The sequence below is a fragment of the Chaetodon auriga genome, chromosome 15, assembly GCF_051107435.1.
Source record: "Chaetodon auriga isolate fChaAug3 chromosome 15, fChaAug3.hap1, whole genome shotgun sequence".
Classification (NCBI taxonomy): Eukaryota; Metazoa; Chordata; class Actinopteri; order Chaetodontiformes; family Chaetodontidae; genus Chaetodon; species Chaetodon auriga.
Window position 1 is genome coordinate 12,167,955 of NC_135088.1, and position 17,760 is coordinate 12,185,714.

The 17,760-nt window shown below is 42.2% G+C and overlaps 1 protein-coding gene across 1 annotated transcript in view; it reads left to right on the forward strand.

Annotated features, from left to right (window-relative positions):
* Positions 1-3,061: 3,061 nt before the first annotated feature.
* mtnr1bb (melatonin receptor 1Bb) overlaps positions 3,062-17,760 on the forward strand; it is a 37,107-nt gene continuing 22,408 nt past the window's right edge. The window contains exon 1 of the mRNA XM_076750822.1: positions 3,062-4,097. Within this exon, the coding sequence (XP_076606937.1) occupies positions 3,890-4,097 (208 nt within the window). The 5' untranslated portion in view covers positions 3,062-3,889. The remainder of the gene's footprint in view (positions 4,098-17,760) is intronic.

Sequence of the window (17,760 nt, forward strand, 5' to 3'; positions counted from 1 at the left end):
TTTTGCACAGTATTTTTGTGCTTTTGAGATTCTGCACCATGAAGCTTATTGGGCAAACAGACAAGCCAGTTATAGAATGAATATGATTCCCAGTGATTATTCAAAGCAATCATTCAATATAACAAAACCAACAAGCTATGCCCCATGTTAAGATGGCGCTTTCTGATCATGTGCCCTTTTTTAAGGGGTTAATATGATATATTTCACGTTCTAAAAACATTTTTCTTGCAGCTACAAATACACAGGTCACAGGTTCTCATTCTCAAATAAGACAGCAGCCTTAGTTAGTAAGAAGTGAGTCATCTGAAAATATAAACGTCATTAAAAAAGAAAATTATGCAGTTATAAATGTTGAAAGGTTGTTAATAAACAGATTTTAGTACAGAAAAGTGGTGAAATGGTCCGTCAGAACTGGCTTTCAAAGGCTAGATAGAGGAGGATTAACACTGGCCAGTCTGAAAGGTGTTCCTATAAGTTGCATATAACTGAGCTTTAGTAACATTAATAAATCAATTATATATAACATAGAAATATTTATAAAGGTGATCAAAATGTGGTACTAAAATTAGCTGTATTGCTAATGTCAATTATGTCTTACTGTAGTCCACAGCCATCCCAGCAGCTCTGTGATGTACTTTGGCGCAGTGGTTAGCTGCTTAATGCTAGCATCCATTATTAGGATTCATCCTCAGAGGACAGTGAGTGTCTGTGGAAAACTTCATGGTAAGTCATTCAACAGTTGTTGAGATAATTCAATCTGACTCTGGACCAAAGCATCCAGATCACCTGACCAACAGAGCAACATTGCCACCCATGCAGCCAACCCATTAGCATGGCTAAATACTGACCACACTACAAGTACATTTACAAATAAAACCTTTTCTGCATTTCATCTAATACATGCAATCAATTATTCACAGCAAAGAATGGTCCACATGGTAATCAGACTTTTCTCTCACATCCACAAACCTTAAATATACATATTTTTGTCATCACTGCATTTCAAAATGAACTGCAGGATCACTACATGCTGTATCCATACTGAACGCTGCTCGAGACTGCAGCCTGCTTCTCCTCCAAACCTGTTTTTCATCTCAATAAGTACTGCAAGAAGATTAGATGTCTTTGTTTGTATCCATGACTGCAATACAAATATGGTTACACTTGTTACATTATTAAAGACACTCGCGAGAAGGAAATCTATTTAATAGTGCTAGTATAGAGTTGCCAGGCGAGTTTTCCCTTGTTTCTTCACACCGTTCTCTCCAGACATTTGTTTTGGTGGTACCATCTGGTGATTTGAACAAACCTCTCCGTGGAACAATGGCTCTGAGAGAGTTAGCCAAGAAAAGATTCATCAATATTAATCAAACCATGTTGTCCTGTAGAGTACAGCAGAAGGAACACGGCCATATGGAGCAGCTACGTTACTTGTTATGGTCGAGGATGGTGTTGATGACCAGCTGTTGTGGCCGGTTTCTCAGAGCATCATCCATCCAATTCCCCATTCCTTCTTTTATTCCCTGCATACAATATGCTTCACTACCATAAGTGAGTGCTTGAGATTAGTCAAGGTTCTTTCAGAGCGGGCAAACACAGTAATCACATCGGCTATAGATTCAGAAGTCTGTGAAGCAGGTCCACCACAGTCAGCACAGCTTTATCAGGGCTTTGCAGTATTCAATTAGCTGATTTATGTTTTGTACTGTCATTGCCTGCTTTTCTTGATGTGTGATATGCATTCATTCAGTCGCTGCCCATGCCATTGTTTCCAAATTCAAAGTGTGTGTGTGTGTGTGTGTGTGTGTGTGTGTGTGTGTGTGTGAGAATTTGTTTTTATGTCCTGGAGGGGACTTTAATCTGACTGCATACCAGCCCATGGGGACTTCCTGTCACCGTGGGGTCAAAATTGCAGTCCCCACAGGTCCAGACTGCTTTACTTTTCAGGGTATGGAGTGTCCCCACTGGTATTGTTTCAATACTGAAAGTGTGTGTGTGTGTGTGTGTGTGTGTGTGTGTGGCCATGTATTCCTCACTTTGTGTGGACATAAATCTGTTTACACGGTCACATTGTGGGGTCTCGCCTTCCTTATGGGGACAAGACTCAAGTCACCATAATGTAAATAATTCAATTTTACGTTGTAGACTGGGGTTAAGGTTAGTGTAGGAGTTAGGGTTATGTAAGTCGTGGTTATGGTTATGGTTAGGGTAAGCCTCCACGAAATGAATGAAAGACTATGTAATGTTCCCCAAAATGTTGGAAACACGACTTTGTGAGTGTGTGTGTGTGTGTGTGTGTGCCAGCGTGGCTGACCCCACAGCCAGAGCTGTCTGTCTCCTGGTCATCACATCATGCCTGTGGAGCACATCACCCTGCTCTAAAGCCAGTCTGCTCTAATCTGTTCCTGTTGCTGTGCTCGAGGGCATCCGCTGCAGCCATACGCCCAGTGGTGAAGAGTTAAACAAGTGAATGGCGCTGGCCTCAATGTGTCACCACTGGCACTGACAGTATTGATGACATATAAATCCACTGGATCTGATGGAGACTTCGACTTCATTGTTGCCACCAGTTACCCACGTTAAGGGATGAATGGGATTAGACTGCCACCTCCACTTGATCTGACTGGACTGTGAACCAATGTGAATCATAGTCCAGAATCCAAATATGGCACCCTGGAGGAGGCATGCATACACTGCTAAATGGTTTAATCAATGATGTATTGTGTTTTGCAACTGAAAGACTCCCAGAGCTCCAGGTGTTTATCTTTTATGATTTGAGTTTTTGCAAGGTTACTGTATTGACACAGGGTTTAATAATCCTAATACATCAGAAAATGTACTTACTTATAAATTTCAGACAAAGACCAACAGCAAATTATTCTACTTTCAAAATGTTCGCCCTGCTCATCTGTGACAAATGCTGCACATAAGTCACAGTGTGCTGATTGGACTTCCCGTGCCGACCCACCGCTGTGTGTACACTTAGAGCATTGTGCTGAGATCAAAGACAAATTCTGGGAAGCCACGCTGGGAATGGCCAGGGGAAAATGAGGGAAATCTTCGTTTGCACGCACACCTCGGCGCGGTAGAAGGAGATGGCGAGAGGAGCTCAAAGGAGGAGGCGGAGAGGGAGAAACACATAAAGCCAGGTCGGAGGTAAAAAATGTTCATCGTGAAGCCGTGTCTCTCTCTCCGTCCCCCACTCAGTGGATTTCTCCACATCCAGCTGTGTGCCTGGCTGAGGGCTTCTCTGATATTTACCACCGTACCGCCTCGCAACGCACAGCGCCGGTTGCGTCGTAGTTCAGCGCACGGCAAGGGCATCTCAAATGGTTAGGGAAGACGATTTGCTCCTGCGTTTGCACAGAGAATAGCAAATTAATCAGAAGGACTCTCGAGGCGGTGCAACGGTTTAACATTTTAGAAAGGACTAGCCTTCGCTTTTTTTTTCCAACGTGGGCGCATGCAGACGGATGGGAGTTCGAGATGCCAACCAGCAAGACAGGGGCACTTGAAGAGGATGGAGACTTTAAATATGAGTGGTCTGGACCTTCTTTCATGAAATATTTTCGAAAATAATTTACATGTCCTTTGCTGGGAGGAGGTGTGGCACCGCCGCGTGTCCGATCAGCTTTTAGCGGCACATGGATGGATGACTTTTGTGCGAAGATAAAGAAAAGAGTCCATGTAACTTTATATAGGTCACACCACATAACATCAAGTCACTCATACCGCCTTTAAGTCGCTGACTTGACGTGCGCTCTTGTGGAACTCGGGGAGGCACCCAGGTGCGCTCCATGTTTCATTTAGGACACACCGGTACCGGCGGTACCTGCGGGACTTAAAGCACAGTCGGGACGTGAAAGCAGCGTTGGGCTGTGGGCCAGTGATGCCGGACACATTCACACTCATAAAGAACCGGACAGAGCCACGGCTGGGGCAGCTAGAGCGCACACTGGCCACGGAGGGGAGCGCCCGCCCCGCCTGGGTCATAGGAATCCTGGCCAGCGTGTTGATCTTCACCACGGTGGTGGACGTGCTGGGCAATCTGCTGGTCATCATCTCGGTGTTCAGGAACCGTAAACTGAGGAACTCGGGTAAGTGATGCAGAAAACCTGGTGATTAGTGAGCACAACCATTAATTATAAGTCATATTGTGAAGGAAGAAGTCGTTATGCGCTTCCCCCACATGTATGCCTACGCTGGAACTTTCATTACTATGATAGTACGAATTTACATAATAATGTAGGCAGTGTGCCTGTGTGTGAAATCGATTCTGTAGTGAATTCTGGGTAGAGTAAATCTACTTTTTTTCACCCTGCACCTCTTTCTTTAGGCTGCTTGTGCGCATTCCATGATTTGACCCATACACCTCTGAGCGCACTTTCCCTCTAAAATACCACTGACATCACTGAACCCAGAAACGATTCCAAAGCAGTTCAGTGCATTTTACATAGATTTAACACAAAAAATCAAATGCTCCTCTGAACTCATACCACATAATCTGTGGTTTCAACTAAATGCCAACCTATTTCTGTAAGCCTGCTGCAGCCTAAATGGCTAAAAGGCTCCATAGCTTCTAGTTGACAACATTATCCAGAGCACCAGAGGCTTCATATCTTGCTGAAGGGCATGTGCACAGAACGCCAGGCTGCCGGTGGACATAGTGATGGCTGCTATGTGGATTTAACCAGCACATTTTTCAGTTCAGGGATAGTGTGCTGAAGACTCAGGTGGCCAATTACATCCCCAGAACTTTGTATCACACTATAGTGACAGCTTGATTGAAACCTTGTGCTATTAGAACTACTGTAACCACTTGGTGTCTCTCTCTTGCCTCATCCTGCACTCTTTACCAGAAAGGTTCAAAGGTAGTCTGACTCACACCTGCCATGTTAGAGCTGGTTAATAACTGCAGGTGAGTTCTTTTGAAAAGCTGGCTGCACTGATGTTGATGAACCTCTCCTGATGTGAATGTGTGAAATTACCCAGGAGGCCTCATGCAGCTACAGTGTGGCATAATGCCAAATCATAAAGCACTGGAAGTAGTCTTTCATTCCAGGTAAAAACATGCTCCCTCAGGGTTGTAATTTAACTCTTTTCTGATGAAAATGAGCTCCTTTCAAGGATTTTATGGAATCAGACGCAGTTATTGGTTAAACGCCTAATTTGCATCTCTTCAAAAAAAAATCTACTGACACTTTTTTGTTTACTGAAAATTAATGAAACAAATTATTCCTGAGACTAGTATCTCACCTTCGTGAAGATTTTTTTAAAAAAATGCTTAAGAGCTGATGTGAGATTCAAAACTTGTCAAGAAGGATGTCCTCTGCAGTAAAATCTGCAACGCTGTGCTGACCGGATATTTTGTGCTTTATCAGGCAACAGTTAGGGCAGAAAATATGCATTTATTTGCATATTCAACAGCTATTTTTCAGCCAGTGCGATGCAACCTGGAATCTTTCCTCCTTATTAGTCGATGGGCAAAATACCCAGAGGATTAAACAAACAACTACTTTCCTTTCATTTAAAGATATTATGAGGATCTCCTTATATTTTCTCACATGGGAAAACATTCTTCTTTTATTTAAGCGTATTTTTTTCAGTTAGGTGGACACAATCATCACTGGAGCATTTGAATGCAAGCCTTTAAGTCTTCACACAAAGACTCCCACATTCTGCACTCGAGCATGGATTTTTTTTTTTTTTTTTTAAACTAAGGTTTAGGTAAGGTTCAGCTTATTCATAGCTCTGGAATGCCTTGAACCAAGGTTTTTCATTTATTGAACTTGTTTAGAGTGATAGTAAGTAAGCAGAGCGTTTGTAAATCAGGAGCAATATGTCAAGTGTGATTGCCTTTTGTGTGTAGCGTAACTTACAAATATCCTTTTAATCATTATCTTATTAAACTGTAGGCATGGGGACACATTTATCAAAGCTGCATTCGGAGGATTTAATGGAATAAAACAGAAGGCTTCCCACAATTTGAGTGAATAAGATGTCTTGGAAGTGTACTTATTAAAATTACTATAGTACCTGCACACAGAAGCATGGCCCCAGTGAGAATCCATCAACACATGTGGCTGCTTGTGTATAAATCTCATTCTGCACACACACTGGTAGTCTATAAAAATCACTGTATTGGATAAGATCATGTTTATCCTTTGGCAAAACATGTTTATCTGTCCACAGAGGCTGAATCAAGTGGCTTTTATGCTTTTTAAGAGGCAGCACTCATGGCTTGGATGCCAGAGGAAAGGCTGATCATGTTGCTCTTTCACTGAAATAGGACAATGACACCACCAAAGAGCTCAGCGCTAAATTCCGCGGTCCAGGACACACAGTACACCTGTCAATCTCATCGCCAATTTCATGAATAATTGCCTGCAAGGGGGACGCCTGGCATATCTTCGGGTTAATCACCTGTCTGCAATTTTCCCCATATAGACCAACTAATAAGCTAGATAAGACTGAAGATGTAATGAAACATTTACACATTAATTAAAAATTGTCTGCCTCCCTCATTTCTACATGGTATTCTTGGATGTTGTGGGTTCTTCGATCCTTATATATTTCTAGGTTTCCTTTAGCCTACCTCTCCAGAAAGGGTTATATATTTGTGTTTCGACACTCACATGGTGCACTTCTGCCTTAAAGCTGATCTCTCTCAACTCAAACAGCCCACTCAGCAGTTCACAAACCACGCTGAACCCACAGCCGTGAACTCGCAGGACGGCTACTGTAGATTGGAGCAACCCACTCAACAGTTTAGATGGGAAAACACCTGACTTGTATATAAACAGTCACAGCAGGAGGAGAGGGTTGACTCTGCATAAGCTCCTGCTGTGGCGGAGCGAACAAGACGAGGTGACTGCCGAGTGTTCGACCACAGTATTTCGTCAGCATTTGCAGTTAGTTGATGACTAACTGCAAGTGCAGGCTCATGCTGTAGTAAATATTATAGTGCAGGCTCATTATTATTCTGACACTGAATTAAAGATATCTGTGATTCACCTTAATGAAAGCTCTGATGGCCATGTAACCAATCTGCGTAAGGACTGCTGAGGAATTGCGCATTACCTTTCTGCCTTCTCGCTTTTTTTTTTTTCAATGTTGTCTTTCCAAAGGCCTCAATGTTTCATTTAAAGAGCATTGTCTCTCATCATGTGGTATTGTATGTGGGCAAGACTCTGCCACAGACACACAATCACACACACACACACGCATGAGCCATTAGAGCCATTTGTCCGCTGAAATTTGCCTTTTGAAAAGAGGAGCTTGACTCATACACAAGCACTCCAACATACAGATGCAGGCCTGCGTGAACCACATGCAGGGAAATACAGTAAAGCCCATGCATCTTATTTTGATATTGTGCTGAGTGAGTGTGTGTGTGTGTGTGTGAAAAGTGCCTTGTACAGTTGTGTGGGACAGAGGTTTTTGTCCCCTGAGATTTGTCTTTGAAGGAGCTTAGGTGGTGCAAACCTTCAAAGAGAGTTATACAGGATCACACATTACAGACTCTTCACAGACACGTTATTTACATCATATCTCTCACCCCACCCCCCGCCCCCCATTCCCTCTCCACGTTCTTTCCTCTAAAGCTCTCTGCCTCTACAAAAATAATGCTTAAAATATTCCCTAGTTAAGACTGAGGCTTGACAAAAAAAAAAATCTCTTCCCCCAGTGCAGTGCTTCACATCCAGTCTGCCTCTGTCCATGGTGCTCAAACACCGAAAATCAGTCTCTCCATCTGTCTCTCCATGGTGCCGAAACACTCGAAACCTAAGGCTTCTTTCAATCTGCGTTCTTGTCTGTACTTGTGAAATGTCATCAGTCACCACCCAAGTCCTGTTCCACCTCTAGCCAAGCGCAGTCAAAATGAATGAAAGTGTTCCTGTGCTGCTCATTTTATCGAGGACGCTTTAGAAGCTGCTTTTGTGCATCAAACAACAGCAACGGTGGAGACGGTGCGCCAGACCGGCGACTGTTTTGTGGTTTTCGTCCCACAATTCTTGTTGTGTCACTAAATTAACTGAAATTAAATGAAAAAGAGAGCAATTTGATTTCAAATATGCGGTTGATTAAACCAAAAATAACGCTTGCAGAACAGCTCCTGAGATGACTGGCAGGCTAACGTCCGCTGTCATCTAATGTGAGAACAGCCTTACCTCAAGAGGCCACTTGGTAGTTCACCAGGCGAGGTCTCTGTTGTGTTTAGATCATGTTGCGTAATTCATTTTGGAAGAGAAACTTTGTTCATGCCAAATCAGTTTTTGTTGGACAGTAATGCTGTTCAACGGCGCCACCTGTGTGAACATTTGGGTCTTAACATGTACGGATCTCACCGCATATCCCAAAAAATGCTAAATATATGTAAGTGAAAAAGAAAAGACATTAGAGTGAAAATAACTGCCGAAGTTGAACTTAACAAGTTCGAACTTCCAAGGACGAGAGTGCGAACACCCAACGAAGCCTTCAGTCTCTCTGTCTGGCTCTCTCCGTGGTGCTGAAACATTCAAACCTGGTCCCTGCTGGCCGGACCTTTCTCTTTCTCCCCGCTGTCCTCTATGACATCTACTGCTACTACTAATACTACTGCTGCTCTGTCTCAGCTGCGGATAGTTAGCTGTTCTCACATTGATAAAACATGAAAAAGTGATTAAAATATTCATACAGTAGAGGGGGACAGAGAGAGAGAGAGTGAGAGAGAGAGAGAGCGAGAGAGAGAGAGAGAGGGGGGAAGCATGCACATGTGTACGTCTGATCTGGTATAATTAAACTTGTGAGGAGCAACTCTTGAGAGCCCTGGCACTCCTAATTGGTTTGTGACAGCCGGGCCTGACGGCTTAAAAGGCTGATTTTTCCTGGTTAAGATTAAGGACTTGGTTACAAATTTGTATAGATTAACTGGAGGTGTTTAGTGGCCCTGTTGAGTGTTAGCCCCCAGTGAATGAGTGCAAGTCAATACATTATCCTCCCAAATGTGTGACTGAAGAAATGGGAGAGAAGTGAGACAGAGAGAGCGAGAACTCGTGTCGCAAATGGACAGCTTCAGCTTTTTAGTTTATTGGACAGTTCCCGAGCCTACATTTCACGTCTTTACATTTTAGGCATTCCGCTGACACGCTAATCCACAGCGTCTCCCAATGAATAAGTATGGAGGATTTCCGTGTCTTGCTCCGAGACATTTTGACAGGACATACGGATGTTAGCAGACTATTGCGAAGAATCTCTCTGAACACGAACACCACCCGGCCGCCCTGTCTATACTGACAATTATTAGGAGATGTGCATTAACTGCAGATTTGAGCAATGGGTGATTAACGTTCATGACGTACAGTGATTTCAAATGAATGAAGACACACAGCGCTCATCTTTGTATGAGGAGAGAAAAAAGTGTTTTTGTTGCACATTCACAACGGATTTGTTTAGAAATGTCAGCGAGAGCTAAGCCTGGCTGAGATATATCAAGCCATATATTAGGCAGTGTTGCACTTCTCCAAAAATATATTACCAACCGCTGAAAATCTATCTTCCAATTCGCCTGTAATATAAGTAGTGCTAGTGTAAGTTACAATCCTATTGCAATTGTTTGATTCTCCTTTGCGTAATGTTGCTTAATAACTCACTTTCACGTTGAAACTATATTTCAAAGTGACTTAATTTGCGGCTGCGTCTCGTTGCTGTTTTCTGAGATTTACTCCTTTGAAAAAACCTGATAAAAAAACTGAGTTGAGCATGCAGAATCGGGACTGAAAAGCTATCTACGGCGGTTTATTCTATTGCTAAAGGTGACTTATCTTCCAGTTCATCGTTCTTTGTTTCCTCCTCCTTGAGCAATAATCCATTCGCTGTTTTCAGGATCATCTCCAGACTGTCTTAGACTGCTACAGACACGAATGATATAAGAAGAGTCTAAACCACATCAAATATGTTGCAAAAGGAAATCACAACAGATAAAACAAGACGTGAGACACGGGGTGTATACAGTATCTAGTAGGAAGTTCCTTTCATGTTTGTGCTGCTCTTTTTGATACGAAGCACTTTGTAACCCAGGTGTCAGTGTTTCAAAAGGTGCTGATTTACTTACTTGCTTCTCAAGTACAATACTTGTTATTTCTGCATCACTTATATCTCAAGCATGTACGCCCACAGACTGCAGAAACTAAGATTTTATCTAGGTAAAAATCCCCTAACCCTGATCCAGCATCTCTCCAAAACCCTTAGGTTTGGAATGGTTTTTAACATTCTGCTCATCACTTTTAAAACATAGTTATGCCCTTCATTTCCACTATGACCCAGTGGGTATCCTCAGATCCTCGGCTCTTTTTGGTTTCTACTATAATTTATGCTCCCGACCAAGGTTTTTTGCCATGGGGGCACTTGGATGTTTGATTTTAATTCATTAAAATCAAAACAGGAGATCAGCCAGCTGAACAGGTTGTCAGGTTGATCAGATTTCCTTTCATCCGGAGGAGCTTTCCCAGCTTTCTGATGCACGGATGAAAAAAATAGGTTTTCCAAAACCAGACAGCTGAAGGCAGGCTCGTACCATCCGCCCAACGACCCTGTTGGAACCTTTTTATGTGCGTAACAGAGGAGATGGAGAAAAGGAGGCAAGGAGAGGGAGAGATCACAGAGCAGGCGGAATGGAAATAGAGGAGTGTTAAGCTGTAGCTCAAAAAGAAAAGGGGAAGAGATTAGACACAGGGGCTCTGTTGCTAGTTTGATTTGAATTAATCCATTTACTTGATATTGAATCATTTGGAATCACGCCTTCAAATTGCATTTGACATCCCATTATACATCCCATTGTGACAAATATTAGCGACTCAGTGTAGTTTCATCATGACGTTTCATGTAGAATCCATAGGGGAGTTGCCACTGATCTATAATGCATGGGAGGAGAGTGTCTGAGGGGCTTTGGGGGATTTTCTGTATGTGTTGAGGCTTTGCCATATAATTCTTTCATCATCTGGTTTTACTCTTTCTTTTTTTTTTTTTTTTTTTGTCTTACTCAGTGAGTATTTAGGCAGAAGAGAAGGTTGGACATGACTGCTGGGGATGTTTTCAGCAGTTTTAAGTGCTCTGGGAGTCTACTTCTGCCTGAGCTGTGCCCAGACACTGTCCTGTATCTTTTGGGTGAAGCATGACTTCTGTAATTCCCTTGAACACAGACAGTTGGATAAAGGAAACAGGAGGAGCTCAGACCAGCTAGATGGAGAGGAGCAAGGCTAGAGAGAGGGAGAGATGCAAAAGGAAGCAACGGTTTGGATGCAGCTCAGAAAAATGACAAGGACACTGGCTATAAAATAGAGGGAGACAGCCCGACATTTAGATAAGAGAGGGAAAGGGCTGAAATCTCTTGCTATGAAAAGTAGGAGAATGATGCTGTTTTATGAAGGGAAGAGGCACAGTCGAGACAATGTAAGAACTACTGTCATGTGTCATCACAATCACCCAGTTGTTATCAGTACTTTAGTGCTGAGATGGGGGATGACTCAATAGCAGAAGTTTGCACATATGCACGCGCGCACACACACACACACACACAGCAGCTGACAGAACAATTTTATTTAATCTCAATAACCACGAACATGAAAGATCGGCCCATTTAATCTGCGAAGCAAGTGATCGGTAATTTCATTCCTTTATTCCTTATCGAATCCCGTAATGCCTGCTGTGTCTCCCTCGTATCCATAATACATGCATTGTGATAATTTGAAGTGCATTATGTAACAGTTTCTCAAAACCCTCAGGCAGCAGTGGGTGAAGAGGTGGAAGAAGCAAGGGATTTGCTGCAAGAGAAGGAGGAGAAAGAGAATGAAAGGAGGAGGGAGGTGAAATAGAGAAGACGTGAGATATTAAGGGCAATCTAGGATGAGAATTGGAGGGTGGGGGGTTGTCGCAGGGATGTGCAGAACTATATTCATGCAAGCGACTCCACAAGCATGACAGACAAACAGAATGTTTGTTTCAGGCAGACGCAGAGAGAGACAGTGAAGCAGGATGATGCCACGTCCTAATCTGCTCCTGGATGCAACCCTGCAGAGATGTAGATGAAGACTGTAAATGCACTTAAAGGCTTAGAGGCCAAATATGAAAAGTATGATATTGATTTTAATGCATGTGAGAAGTTATTTTATATTTAATTCATAGGAATTTGTGTTCAGTCTGCGTTTTAGCTGTGATGGGATTAGTCTATCGTTTTGGTAGCAACTTCACGGCGGCGATGTTTGAACTGAAAACCCCCACACAGCTCAACTGATATCATATCATAAAGCCAAAGAAATCATTGCAAACTTTATTTTTAGAAAAAAAAAAAAAAAAGTTTCGCTTTCCAGCCAACTGTATCAGCACAAGATTGAGGGCTACACTTTGATGTGTTGCACTCTGGTGCCGCTTAAATCATTCAAGTGTTATGTCAGTGGTATTTATGACACTGAGTGCTTTGCTTCAAAGAAAATTAAAAGATGAAAAGTGTTTAGTTTTCATTCAACTAGTTTTCTATTTGGTAAACCCTGAAGACATGTTAAATACAGTACAGCAGTTTAGATACATCTCATTAGAGTTGGGTATGTAATCAGTCTCTTCCAAAGAGGAACCTTGGATTAATATGTGTAAAGGGAAAATCTGTTTCTGTTGAACTGAATGCTTCATCAATCCTTATTGATTTCGACTCATGCGTGGTCTTAGTCTGTAAAACTCAAAAGATGCTCAAGGCTCCAGAGTCAAAATGGAAATTACCTCTTTTGGGTAATTAAAAGTATTTTTTCCTCTCTTCAGCCTATTGAAAGTTTTTAAACTTTGCCGTTACGTCGGCATTTTTGCAGCTGAATGGGCTCAGAAGCCCAAGAGAATGAGACAATGACAATTGTTATTCTAATATGTCCATTGAAACAAGGACATTGCAGTTAAAATCACATAAAGTGAAATCAACAGAAGAGGTGTTTGTGTGCAAACAAAGTCGCTTTTCTCCTCTGGGGACGACATGTTCTTTGGTCTTCTGCTCGTCTGTTTCACAACTCCCGATCTGAGCATTTTTGCAGCCCTGCTGTAACTACTAGCAGACAGACAGTTAATTGCTGTGCATTCAAAAGGCCAAGTCTTCTGATCAAACACAGAGTGCTCAAAGAAATGAAAGGCCTTCAAAGGCTCCAGTCGGTCAGCTGGACGTAATTCTGTAAGTTAAGACAAACATTTAGCATAATGAAAGAGATTGTGACTAATGTGCCTCTATAATCAATAACGTCAATAGTGATTTCTCCTTTTGTGCGGTGCAGCTTTAATCTGGACTTGTATTTTCCCGATGTTCACTGTTATAATGATGAGCTAAGACAGCTTTCTGGTTTAATCATCTGCTTTGCTTTACAGTTCAGTGTGCACTTCAAAGGTCAATCTCCTAGGACTAACCAGACTTAATGTCTGCCTGCTGTACTCAGTAGAAAAGCCAGTAAGCCACAGCATCACAGGATCATGTGGGTCCAATGTGTAAATTTACTAAGTCACAGATATAGTGTAATATTGTACCAGGAATCTACGGTGCAGAGGGGTAACCTTGGTGGGAAAAGAGGTTACTAAGTTTGTATTATAGGTGATAACAATTTGTTCTTTGCACTAGCTCCTGTCTTAGATCTCCTAACTAGACGTTGAACTATCGCAAATACCCTCTAAGACAGACTGAGGTGTATCTGCCGGTGCTCAGAGCCTGGTCGGCTCAGCAGCATGTGCTGCCAGACTGAGCAGAGCAGCATTTTGAATGAGAAGGAATAGAGGGAAAAGCGGGTGAAGGCCGGTCTTGTGTTTCCTAAATGGGGGGAGGGGGATTACGGAGGGATTGGCTTGCCTGAGGCAACGCGTCCACAAAGTGCATTTTGAATGTGAACTGTCCTGACCTGAGTTCATCTCCGCGCTCAAACAAAACTTCAGCAACAGATGACAGTTCCATCGAGTAGCCTACATGCATCATTCGTAGACTCGTGATGCACACGAATGGTTTCTCGTATGTTATTCGCACAAGATATTCTTTAAGATTTTGCCCGGTTTGCGAGGCAGCTTGAGCTGTATTAATACCCGAGCAAAAGATAAACAAGCAGCTGCGATACATTTCCCTTGTAGCCTCTGAAAATCTCACCAATAATTTGCTTCACTGATTTCGCAAACAGGCAGAAGCTTTCTAGTCCTATACAACTCTCAAGAGCGAGCTAAACTGACTGAAACTCCCTGCAGTCACATGTCTGTTTATGTGAATAAACAACAGTAGCCTCACAATAACGGACTAAAATGGAAGGAGTCTGTCCGTCCGTCTGCCTGTATGTACATCTGTCCTTTCGCCAGAGATGTTAAACTGAAGCAAAGTCTTGCAATTCTGGAATTCTGCCAACGTCTGAAGCATCAGTGATGTGACTTTTAAAATTAACTTTTGATGAGTCCCAAATAACCAAATAGCCAGCTGTTAGCAACGACAGCAGCCAGTTGATTATCTCACATTCACTATCAAGTTGAACTAATCCCAATCACCATTCAATTGCCCTGATTGTGGGAATATAAGACACTTGATGCAAAAAAATGAAAAAAAAAAAAAGGACTAGCCTTTTGGAGTGAATGCTTTTGTTCCAAGAAATAGCCTGGCTCCAGATAGCTGGCTGTTAGTAATGACTTGAGAAAGCTGCAAGCAGCAATGCCGGAGGCCAGTCAGTCAGCCCGTCACTAACGGGCACATTTTGAATAGCACTGCACCACTTCTAATAATGTTCACTTGAGGATAATTTTATTATCTTTTGAAGAATGTCAACATTACTTTCCCATATTAAATGTGATATCAGACAGCAGTGGATATCATAAAGAGGTCTACACGTGAGGTCTGTTTGTGCTGCTTCCTCGGAGAAAGGAAGAAAGAACTTATACGCTTTGAGTACAAATCAAAGATTAAACAGTCGAAGTTAATGTTCATGTTTTTTGTTCAAGCGTACAAACTTGATTAGAATCCATATATGACTGTTTGCCAGTGTTAGCACTTCATCAATCCAACAGGAAGGGCAAGGTGGTCCATTCAAAACAGAATTAGTTAAAGCACCTGTTAAATCAGATTGAACGTTTCACCGCTCCTTCCTCAGCTAAGGAAGTTCAGTGATTCTTTCCAACAAACATCCACCTCCCAACCCCTGAAAGTGAGCCGCAGCTCACAAGTGTGCCGTCGTATTTGAAAACACTTCAATTAGAACAACAAGAAGTCAGCTGCTGCCAGGCACACACATACTATATGGGGCACCTGTGCATGTTTGGGAGACAGGAAGTGTAATCACACCTGATAGAAAAACAAATTTGTACCTAGAAATCTGGCACTAAAACATGTTGACAGACCTGAGCATTATTTTCGTGCTGTGTTGACTCGTGTGCACACCCGAGGTCAGGCTATAAAACCAGTGCCAGAGCTAATGTGGCATGCATTGAAGATACAAATTGAAAGTTAATGACAGTGGACTGTAAGAAATGACATAAACCATTCATGGTGCCCATTAAGAATTTGATGCTTGATGAAGTGTCAAGCAAAGGACAGAAGAGTGGACATGATCAGCAGATTAATCCATCAGTGATTATACTTCCAATTACACTTGGTGGAAAACATTGCTCCTTTCAGACCCACGAAAATCAGGCATTTATCAGCGCTGTTACATTAATGTTGTAATTCAGTGGGATGATTTCAAGGAAAACTTAAACCTTTAATCTTTTCCACCTTGTTTCCATGTATTAGTCAAACCGGTGGCATGTTTACGAAGTCCAGAGTCACTGCCGGCCTCAGGCATAACTGAATTAAGCAGTTGCTTTTGGTGCCACAGCAACCAAAGGTCCACACGGAGATTGAAAAAGAACTATTTTGCCAGCCACATTCTTCAAAAAATACACGTGGTTTTAGTATTATTCTGCTATCTGATTTATTCTCCTTAGACTTTGACAGTCTTGTTGTTTCACCTATTAAAGTTTCTTCCTCTTTTTATTGTAATTTAAAGCAGCTACAATCAATATTTTTACATGAGCAATGGATCACATAACAAACCCACAGAGATTTTTCATGTGATTCTGCAGAGTTCCTTCGCTCTTTAGTTTTGTGGCATACAACTTCACTGTTTTGGCTCCCTTTTGCCTCTCTCTCATACTCAAGTTCACAGACACACCAGCACCAAACAACAATGAAGTTACTGACTAGTGAGTGAACATAGTAACATATTTCTCCCAGGTCATGATGGAGACCAAAGCAGAGTTGAAAGGAGAATATTGGAATGCTAAGGTTGATCTGTAAATGCTAAATAGGCAACTGTTTTCTAACATGTTTGTCATAATAACTTAACATGATAATATGTCCATTTGTTTTTACTGCTGGTTGATCCCAAGTGGCCAAAAATCAGTTACGGCAAGTTTGAAATTAAAAAATATTTAGTTATATTGATGGTTTTTCTTGTTCCTCTGCATATTTTGCATATTGCAATTGCAAAATGTGAAATAATAATAGTTGTGTAATAATAGTTTTAGAAGACCAAATTACTTATACGGTTAGTATCATCTTTCATTTTTTAATGAATATACAACCCATTTGTTTCTGCAACTTACTGTGTGTGTTCGGGTGTGCAGTGCAGTGAGTGTCAAGTCAAACTCTCCACATAGAGCTTCCCAAAAATCTGGGCAGGTTCTATTCATAAAATGCGCCAATGCCCCCCTTTTTTTTTATTGAAGCAGCAGTTTTAATTATGCAGTGATAAACAGTGTTCTGACATGAATGGATGGCAGCAGAAGAACAGCAGGCAGGGTTCTGTCTGTTCCCTCCTTACTGGAGAGCACTTGAAATTGTATGTTGTTTAAGTCAAAGAGCCAGAGTTTACTGCTGAAGAAGTGCAAAACAGAGAGGCAGAGGAAGAAGGATGCAGCTGATGGTGCTGCAGCCCACAGTTGGATCTCAGCTAGCTTAGCTGGAGAGTGGCCTGCCAGACCAGCAGCAGCAACATCATCACCTTAAGCCAAGTTGATGAGGACTGAACTGCTGGGAACCAACAGGCAGAGCTGACTGGCAGCATTTGCGCTGCAGTTGCCCATCTTTGCCAACTAAAGCTACAGTAAATCACTATGCTGCTGTGAGTTTGACCATAGTCTGTAATTTTTCATACTACAATGTTGCTGACGCCAGCACAGAGGGGAAAGCGCCGACACGTGTGACAACAGGAGGCTTGAAACTTACCTCAAAGATAAATTGAAAGAATAAACCAGTGTAACAAGAGGCCAGTAGAAAGCTTTGCATTTAGAAAACATGGCTATGAAAATTGTGATTTCCTGTAAAGAACTTCCAGGACAATGAATAGTACAATGGTACATGCACTGTGGGACAGCCAAGCAATGTGAGTGGAGCCCAAAATAGCTCAGGTTTTTAGGCTACACTGCTAGCATGGAAATCCCAATGGAGCTTGTCCCTTTATTCCCAGGGTCCAGTGTTCCCAGGCATGTGTGTCTCTTGGCATGAATTAACTGGTAAGGGCTATCTCTGCGCTTCAAATTTCGAAAGAATAAAAGGAGATGGTAAAGATCTGTTCAGCCACTGTGGAGATATCAAAGTCAAGAAAACTGTCTTGTCTACAAATTTAAGGGCGTAGGTTTTCAAAAGTATAACATCAGTGGGCTGTGAGCTGTAGGCGGGTGAGAAAGATACATTGAACATTTGACCTAGGGGTGAAAAAAAAAGCATTGTTGAGAACAGGAAACCTTTGAAGG